This window comes from Diaphorina citri, unplaced genomic scaffold, assembly GCF_000475195.1.
Source record: "Diaphorina citri unplaced genomic scaffold, Diaci psyllid genome assembly version 1.1 scaffold1248, whole genome shotgun sequence".
Classification (NCBI taxonomy): domain Eukaryota; kingdom Metazoa; phylum Arthropoda; class Insecta; order Hemiptera; family Psyllidae; genus Diaphorina; species Diaphorina citri.
The window spans coordinates 14,263-23,678 of NW_007378677.1; the positions used below are offsets into that span (position 1 = coordinate 14,263).

The window sequence follows — 9,416 nt, forward strand, 5'->3', positions numbered from 1 at the left end:
TGTGACGAAACCCCCGGGTGGGGTTTTTTTTGGTTAAAAAAAAAAAAAAAACAAAAAAATCCAACACGCCCCTCTGAATTGTTTCCTTTTTTAATTGTAATTGACCTGTGTATAACAGTTTTGCTATTGATATACACCAAATAAAATAAACATTGTATTGTATTGTAATTGTCTTTCCAACAGGGTTGCCCCAGCTCGTGTCGCGCGCCGCGACCACCTACCGCAACTACTGGTCCAGCGTCGGCGACATTGTCAGCCGCGAGCTACGCGTCTTCGGGTCCAAATTCGTCTCCTCCTACCGATCCGTCTTCACCAACTACCAATTCATAGACGCGCCAGAGTTGCCCGACCGACTGGTACAAATGTGGAACTCGGCGCCGCAACTAGCAGATCCGTTGTTGAACGGTGGGGATCGGTATTTTGGTGCCAAAGACACTGTGGGACCAGCGTTGAAGGAGTATGAGAGAGAGACGGCTGAGGAAGTCAAAGCGAGTGAGTAATTCCCAAATGCTGTTGAATCTAATATATGAAAATCTGGTGTGAACATCACACGACTTTCCTCACTCATCCTATTGAATGATGCTTATTTTGGGTGTTCTTGTTCTTATAGCCAAACTTTGACAATATCTCTAACCGTTTAGTCGGTATAGCTGAAAACCGCCAAAAAGCGGTAAAATGCCGCCAACCGTTGTACCGATCTTAACCAAAAGTTTCGTGTCGCATTCTTGTCACTAAGTCTTTAGCCCTTACGGTTCTCGAGATATTTTGTTTACAGACAGACACACACATGGACCAATGGCTGAAACTTTGGATTTAGGCTCTAGGGACCTTGCACTCCCTAAGTCTTTAGCCCTTACGGTTCTCGAGATATTTTGTTCACAGACAGACACACACATGGACCAATGGCTGAAACTTTGGATTTAGGCTCTAGGGACCTTGCACTCCCGTGAAAGTTATAGACTATTTTTCGGTTCGTTTTTGAGCTACGCTGAGCAAAACCACAAAACCACTAAGTGGATGAGTGACATGGGCCATGCCTTAAGGATTTACTAGCAGAAATCCGGAGCGGAGCAACGGGTTTCGGCTAGTAAACAATAAAAACCCCTGCCCTTGCCTGTGAAGAGTTTAAGTTGCTTGTGTTCTTCTTTTCAAGATGAATCTTGACAAAATCACGTCAGAAGCTAACAGTAACTTAAATAATGTATTTAGGATTTAACAAACTGATCTAAAAATAGAGTTGCCAAACGACAACGTAAAATTAGATGTTGATAATGATTAGATGTTGTAGAGTAGATGTTTGATAGAGGGATCTGAAACTCCTAAGGTCTTATCGTCCCGAGAGCGAAGGAGGACAGGATAGGAGAAAGCCAGCTGTTCAGAGAACGAACCTTATCCGTTTAGGATAAAGTTCGGCCCGGACAGAAATCCAACGAGCCACCTAGCGCGCTTACAAGGCGGACGCCCTTAGAATAATACAATAGACGAATCCAAGACCTTGTTTAGACTGCGAGAGTAAAGGGACTTTTCAGTCCTATACTGGTAGAATAAACAAGATATCTTCAATTTTATTGTATCCACTCAAATCCCCACTTTCTTGCTAAAACAACCTTCTCATATTCCATTTCAGATAACCCAGGAGTGAGGAACAACGTTAAAAAGCTGGCCGAGAAAACAGACGCGTTCGTTCACAACGAATTGTCAACCATGTCCAACGTTGCGCAACAATCGCTGTCGTTGCTCAACACTTGCATAACCATCAGCAAAGACCTCAAGAGACTCGCCAAAAGCGGTGGCGCCGGATTGGAAAAATCACAAGCGCAGTTTGAAACGTTACAACGCTGCATTCAGCTGTCGAAAATCCTTGACGTTCCGGGAATAAACCATCCGCTGGAAATAATCAATAGGAACAAGCTGTACGATGTTGATTTCGATGACAAAGACGACCTGGAGCTGATGGATGACGAGGAAAATGCGGATGATGAAAAGAAAGAAGATGATCTACCAGATAATGCTCCAAGTAAGAATAACGCAGACGGCAGTCCTGATAAGGGGAGGAAAATGCGGATGATGAAAAGAAAGAAGATGATCTACCAGATAATGCTCCAAGTAACAATAACGCAGACGTCAGTCCTGATAAGGATAACAAGGACAAAGCAACAACTGGAGATGAAAATACAGACGATGATAAAAAGAAAGATGATGATCTGCCAGAGAATGGTAACAATAATGCAGATAGCAATCCTAAGAAAGATAAAAAGGACCAAGGAACAACTGACAACAATCCAAATACCCTTGACGAAAAGGATAAAGAACCGAAAGACACTGCAGATAAACATTTAGGTGACATCAATCTTAATAAGGATGAAAAGGTCAAAGCGACAACTGACAATAATCCTAATACTCTTGGCGAAAAGGATAAAGTACCGAAAGACACTGCAGATAAACATTTAGATAATCAGCCAGATAATGCTCACAATAATGCAGACAGCAATCCTGATAAGGATAAAAAGGACAAAACAACAACTGACAACAATCCTGATACTCTTGACGAAAAGGATAATAAAGATGAGGTAACACTCCACCCAAAGGATCCTACAAACAAACTACCGAAAGACACTGCAGATCAACATCACAATGATGAGATAAGTTCTGATGACTATAAACATCTAGAAAAATATTTGGACGACGACGACGACGACGAAGAGTCTGATATAGATAATGATGACCCAACAAAAAGACATGGTAATGAGAACAAAATAAAGGAAGGCCACAAAGATACTGATGAAAATGACAAGAAGGATAAAACTCAAAAAGGACAAAGCAACAACTGACAACAATCCTGATACTTTTGACGAAAAGGATAGTAAAGATGAGGTAACACTCCACCCAAAGGATCCTACGAACAAACTACCGAAAGACACTGCAGATCAACATCACAATGATGAGATAAGTTCTGATGACTATAAACATCTAGAAAAATATTTGGACGACGACGACGACGAAGAGTCTGATAAAGATATTGATGACCCAACAAAAAGACATGGTAATGAGAACAAAATAAAGGAAGGCCACAAAGATACTGATGAAAATGACAAGAAGGATAAAACTGATAAAACTGACAAGATGTATGAAACTGATAAAAATGACAAGAAGGAGGGAACTGATAAAAATGACCAACTTGATAATCTAGACAAAAAAGAAGAAAATGATAACAATAAAGAAGCAGAGGAAAATAATGAGGACGAATATGAAGAAGTGGAGGATTCACCTAATGGACCTGTTAAGAGAAAAAAGAAAGTATCGAAGAAGGAAATTCCCAAAGACAATGAAGACCAAACAGCCGAGGGAGCAAATAATGATCCCAAGAGTCTGGAAAGAAAACCTGAACAAGAGACTGGGAAAGAGAATATAGATTCAGATAAAAATGATAGTATAAATAAAGAAACTGATAAACTGTCACAACATCGCCTGAAGATGAAGGGGATGATGGTCCAATAGACCCGAAAACAGGCAAAAAGGAAAGACTAAACAATCCTGGCACAACATTGCCTGAAGATGAAGAGGATGATGGTCAAATAGATCCAAAAACGGGCAAAAAGGAAAAGCCCCACAATCTTGGAAAAACATTGCCTGAAGATGAAGATGGTCCAATAAATCCAAGACTAAACAATCCTGGCACAACATTGCCTGAAGATGAAGAGGATGATGGTCAAATAGATCCAAAAACGGGCAAAAAGGAAAAGCCCCACAATCTTGGAAAAACATTGCCTGAAGATGAAGATGGTCCAATAAATCCAAAAACAGGCAAAAAGGAAAGGCCCCACAAACCTGGCACAACACCGATTGAAGATGAAGAGGAAGATGGTCCAATAGATCCAAAAACAGGCAAAAAGAAAAAGCCCAATAAACATGCCGCAACATCGCCTGAAGATGGAGACGATGATGGTCCAATAGATCCAAAAACAGGCAAAAAGGAAAGACTAAACAAACCTGGCACAACATTGCCTGAAGATGAAGAGGATGATGTAATAAAAAATCCAAAGAACTAGGCAGTGAAGCAGACCAAACACCTGACGGAGGAAAAAATCGTCCTAAAAGTCCTGAACAAGAAGCTAGCAAAGATAATATGAATACAGATAAAAATGGAAGTCAAAATAATGAGCCTGACAATAAGGGAACTGTTAAAAATGATAACAAGGGCGAAGAAGATGAATTTGAAGAAGAAGAATATGATGACTTTGACTATGTGCCTGTTAAGAGGAGAAGGAAAATATCAAAGAAGAAAAGTGACCAAGAAAAATCTGATAATCGGAAAGGCCCAAATGATCTCAATAAAGGAAACAGTGAAGGGGATACAGAAAAAGACAAAAATAGAATTCTAGAAACTAACATCAAGGGAGATGATAAAGGTGAAAATAGAGAAGGAGATGATGAAAATTATGAATATGAAGAATATGATGAAGATACAGAAAAAGACAAAAATGGAATTCTAGAAACTAACATCAAGGGAGATGATAAAGGTGAAAATAGAGAAGGAGATGATGAAAATTATGAATATGAAGAATATGATGATGTAGAGAAGGTACCTGTTCGGAGAAAAAGGAAAATACCGAAAAATAAAAGTCCTAAAGAAGCAGGAGCTCCCGACAAAAATGAGAAAGACAATAAAAATGACATAAAAAAAGATGAAGAAGACGAATATGAAGAATACGATGATTTTGATATCGTCAGGAAGAAAAGGAGAGTGCCAAAAAAGAAAAGAGAAGCAAGTAAGAAAGATCAAACAATAGGAAATATTCCAAAACCGATAAATGAAAAAGAAATTGAGAAAGAAAACCCTGAAGGAAAAGCAAACAACAAAATTCCTCTAGATAAACAAAACCAAGACACGAATCCCCGTGAGTTGGAACCTAATAAGGTCAAAAATGACAACAAAAATAGTGATCATCGAGAATTAGATGGAGGACTATCGAACGTAAAACCTACGGACGAGAAAAACGATGAACCAGTAGATAAAGCACTAAAAGAAAAGAGCCCCGTGAATGAAAAATCACCTAAAAATAACAATGAAAGAAAAGATGAAGATGGAAAGGTGACAGATACAAGTAAAGATGGCGATAAGGAAATGAAGGCAAAAGAAAACCCAGTTGGCTCTGGAAATGTTGATCCTTCAGAACCAAAGGATTTAGGTTCAAAAAACCAAGTAAGAAAGATCAAACAATAGGAAATATTCCAAAACCGATAAATGAAAAAGAAATTGAGAAAGAAAACCCTGAAGGAAAAGCAAACTACAAAATTCCTCTAGATAAACAAAACCAAGACACGAATCCCCGTGAGTTTGAACCTAATAATGTCAAAAATGACAACAAAAATAGTGATCGGCGAGAATTAGATGGAGAACTATCAAACGTAAAACCTACGGACGAGAAAAACGATGAAATGGTAGATAAAGCACTAAAAGAAAAGAGCCCCGTGAATGAAGAATCACCTAAAAACAACAATGAAAGAAAAGATGACGATGGAAAGGTGACAGATACAAGTAAAAATGGCGATAAGGAAATGAAGGCAAAAGAAAACCCAGTTGGCTCTGGAAATGTTGATCCTTCAGAACCAAAGGATTTAGGTTCAAAAAAACGCCCATTGGTAACTGGAGTTGATAATATTAAAGACTCTCCTGGAATAGAAACACAAGTACCAAAGCCAGATACTGAGAAGAAAGAAGATGATGCATCTCCAGCAAAAAACAAAAATAGAAAAATACTGAGTGGAGGTCTTTTATTAGAAGATGAAGAAGATGATGATGACGACCAAGACGAAGATGAAATAAACAGGGATCAAAATGCTGTGAAGAAGAAAAAAAAGGGCAAAAGAAATCCATTAAAAGTAAAAGACAACGGGGGGAAAGTACCTGATGAAAAACCTGTAGAAAATGAAGTATCTGATCCATATCTGAAAATACCAGGCCAATCTGAAAACGATGTACCAAATCCTGATCAGGAAGATGAATATGATCCAAAACCAATAGATCCAAAAACAGGCAAAAAGGAAAAGCCCAACAAACATGCCACAACATCGCCTGAAGATGAAGATGATGATGGTTCAATAGATCCAAAAAGAGGCAAAAAGGAAAGGCCCCACAAACTTGGAAAAACATTGTCTGAGTATGAAGATGATGATGGTCCTATAAATCCAAAAACAGGCAAAAAGGAAAGGCCCCACAAACCTGGCACAACACCGATTGAAGACAAAGATGATGGTTCTATAGATCCAAAAACAGGCAAAAAGGAAAAGCCCCACAATCTTGGAAAAACATTGCCTGAAGATGAAGATGGTCCAATAAATCCAAAAAGGATCCAAAAACAGGAAAAAAGAAAAAGCCCAATAAACATGCCGCAACATCGCCTGAAGATGAAGATGATGATGGTCCAATAGATCCAAAAACAGGCAAAAAGGAAAAGCCCCACAATCTTGGAAAAACATTGCCTGAAGATGAAGATGGTCCAATAAATCCAAAAGCAGGCAAAAAGGAAAGGCCCCACAAACCTGGAAAAACATTGCCTGAGGATGAAGATGATGATGGTCCAATAAATTCAAAAACAGGCAAAGAGGAAAGGCCCCACAAGCCCGGCACAACACCCATTGAAGATGAAGATGATGATGGTCCAATAGATCCAAAAACAGGCAAAAAGGAAAGACTAAACAAACCTGGCACAACATTGCCTGAAGATGAAGAGGATAATGGTCCAATAGATCCAAAAACAGGCAAAAAGGAGAGACCAAATAAACCTGGTACAACATTGCCTGAAGATGAAGAGGATGATGGTCCAATAGATCTAAAAACAGGCAAAAAGATACGTAGCAAGTCACCAAACGATTCTAATGTCGATAAATCTCCAAAACTGGAGAAGGGAACAGAAACACAACACAACCCCGAAGAAACCCTAAAGAAAATACCAGGCCAGCCCAACAAACATGTTACAACATCGCCTGAAGATGAAGGGGATGATGGTCCAATAGATCCAAAAACAGGGAAAAAGGAAAAGCCCAACAAACATGCCACAACATCGCCTGAGGATGAAGGGGCTGATGGTCCAATAGATCCAAAAACAGGCAAAAAGGAAAGACTAAACAAACCTGGTACAACATTGCCTGAAGATGAAGAGGATGATGGTCCAATAGATCCAAAAACAGGCAAAAAGGAAAAGCCCAACAAACATGTTACAACATCGCCTGAAGATGAAGGGGATGATGGTCCAATAGACCCAAAAACAGGCAAAAAGGAAAAGCCCAACAAACATGCCACAACATCGCCTGAAGATGAAGGGGATGATGGTCCAATAGATCCAAAAAGTATTTTCTTCTATTCTATTATCTTCTCTTCTCTTGTTCTTTTCTCTTCTCTTCTATTCTATTCTTTTCTCTTCTACTTTGTACTCTATTCATTTTATTTTCTTCTATTCTATTATCTTCTCTTCTCTTGTTCTTTTCTCTTCTCTTCTATTCTATTCTTTTCTCTTCTACTTTGTACTCTATTCTATTTTCTATTATACTATTATCTTCTCTCCTTCTCTATTCCATTTATTCTCTTATGTTCTCTTCTCTTCTTCTTCTTCTTCTTCTTCTTCTCCTTCTACTTCTCTTCCTTTTCCCTTTTCGTCGTCATTTATTTACCTTCTCTTCTATTCTACTTTCCACGATTTTCTATTCCATTTTATTCTTTTCTATTTCTTTTCCAGCTGTCCTATCGTCTGCAAAGGCTGCACGAGGCGTTCAAGCTGCACATCTCCACGGACGCCGGCTACTTCTTCTTCTCTATTCCATTTATTCTCTTATGTTCTCTTCTCTTCTTTTTCTTTGTCTTCTTCTCCTTCTACTTCTCTTCCTTTTCCCTTTTCGTCATCATTTATTTACCTTCTCTTCTATTCTACTTTCCACGATTTTCTATTCAATTTTATTCTTTCCTATTTCTTTTCCAGCTGTCCTATCGTCTGCAAAGGCTGCACGAGGCGTTCAAGCTGCACATCTCCACGGACGCCGGCTACTTCTTCAACATCTTCAAAGACCTGGTTTTCCGGGCGCGCTACATGGAGTCGACGACCTTGGGCAAGCTCAACGATATCTACCACACGAAGACGGTGTACCATACCAAGTTCTTGAAGGAGGTACAGGCTATCTTCCGGCCCGACTTTCACCCGGACACACATCTGCGAGAGATTGTCAACTCTGTCCAGTTGAAAAGTGAGTAGACACCGGCTGAAAAGTAGAAACCAGTTGAAAAGTGAGTAGAAATCAGTTGAAAAGTGAGTACAAACCAGTTGAAACTGTAGAAACCAGTTGAAAAGTGAGCAAACCAGTCGAAAAGTGGGTAGAAACCGGTTGGGACCTGGTTTTCCGGGCGCGCTACATGGAGTCGACGACCTTGGGCAAACTCAACGATATCTACCACACGAAGACGGTGTACCATACCAAGTTCTTGAAGGAGGTACAGGCTATCTTCCGGCCCAACTTTCACCCGGACACGCATCTGCGAGAGATTGTCAACTCTGTCCAGTTGAAAAGTGAGTACAAAGTCGTATTTTGAAACCGGTTAAAAACTAGAAAATAGTTGAAAAGTGAGTAGAAATCAGTTGAAAAGTGAGTACAAACCAGTTGAAACTGTACAAACCAGTTGAAAAGTAAGTACAAACCAGTTGAAAAGTGGGTATAAACCAGTTGAAAAGTGTAAACTAGTTGAAAAGTGAGTATAAACTAGTTGAAAAGTGAGTATAAACCGGTTGAAAAGTGAGTATAAACCAGTTGAAAAGTGGGTATAAACCAGTTGAAAAGTGTAAACTAGTTGAAAAGTGAGTATAAACTAGCTGAAAAGTGAGTAGAAATCGGTTGAAAAGTGAGTACAAACCAGTTGAAACTGTAGAAACCAGTTGAAAAGTGAGCAAACCAGTCGAAAAGTGGGTAGAAACCAGTTGAAAAGTGGGTATAAACCAGTTGAAAAGTGAGTATAAACTAGTTGAAAAGTGAGTATAAACCGGTTGAAAAGTGAGTATAAACCAGTTGAAAAGTGGGTATAAACCAGTTGAAAAGTGTAAACTAGTTGAAAAGTGAGTATAAACTAGTTGAAAAGTGAGTATAAACCGGTTGAAAAGTGAGCAAACCAGTCGAAAAGTGGGTAGAAACCGGTTGAAAAGTGAGTACAAACCAGTTGAAACTGTAGAAACCAGTTGAAAAGTGAGCAAACCAGTCGAAAAGTGGGTAGAAACCAGTTGAAAAGTGGGTAGGTCGAAAAGTGGGTACAAACCAGTTGAAACTGTAGAAACCAGTTGAAAAGTGAGCAAACCAGTCGAAAATTGGGTAGAAACCGGTTGAAAAGTCACTAAACCAGTTGAAAAGTGAGTATAAACTAGTTGAAAAGTGAGTAT

The 9,416-nt window shown here is 39.2% G+C and overlaps 2 protein-coding genes across 2 annotated transcripts in view; both read left to right on the top strand.

Annotated features, from left to right (window-relative positions):
* The window catches only part of LOC103514949 (uncharacterized protein PF11_0213-like), an 11,017-nt gene extending 7,387 nt beyond the window's left edge, over window positions 1–3,630 (top strand). Inside the window, exons 4-7 of the mRNA XM_017446434.2 lie at window positions 184–492; window positions 1,628–2,041; window positions 2,131–2,805; window positions 3,134–3,630. Coding sequence (XP_017301923.2) covers window positions 184–492; window positions 1,628–2,041; window positions 2,131–2,805; window positions 3,134–3,498 — 1,763 coding nt within the window. The 3' untranslated portion in view covers window positions 3,499–3,630. The remainder of the gene's footprint in view (window positions 1–183; window positions 493–1,627; window positions 2,042–2,130; window positions 2,806–3,133) is intronic.
* Window positions 3,631–4,032: 402 nt separating this feature from the next.
* On the top strand, window positions 4,033–7,315 carry LOC108253102 (glutamic acid-rich protein-like). Its single transcript, XM_026827787.1, has 5 exons — window positions 4,033–5,189; window positions 5,624–6,322; window positions 6,415–6,660; window positions 6,844–7,170; window positions 7,287–7,315. Exons 1-5 carry the CDS (start codon window positions 4,127–4,129, stop codon window positions 7,313–7,315), a joined length of 2,364 nt encoding a protein of 787 aa, XP_026683588.1. The 5' UTR covers window positions 4,033–4,126.
* Window positions 7,316–9,416: the final 2,101 nt, after the last annotated feature.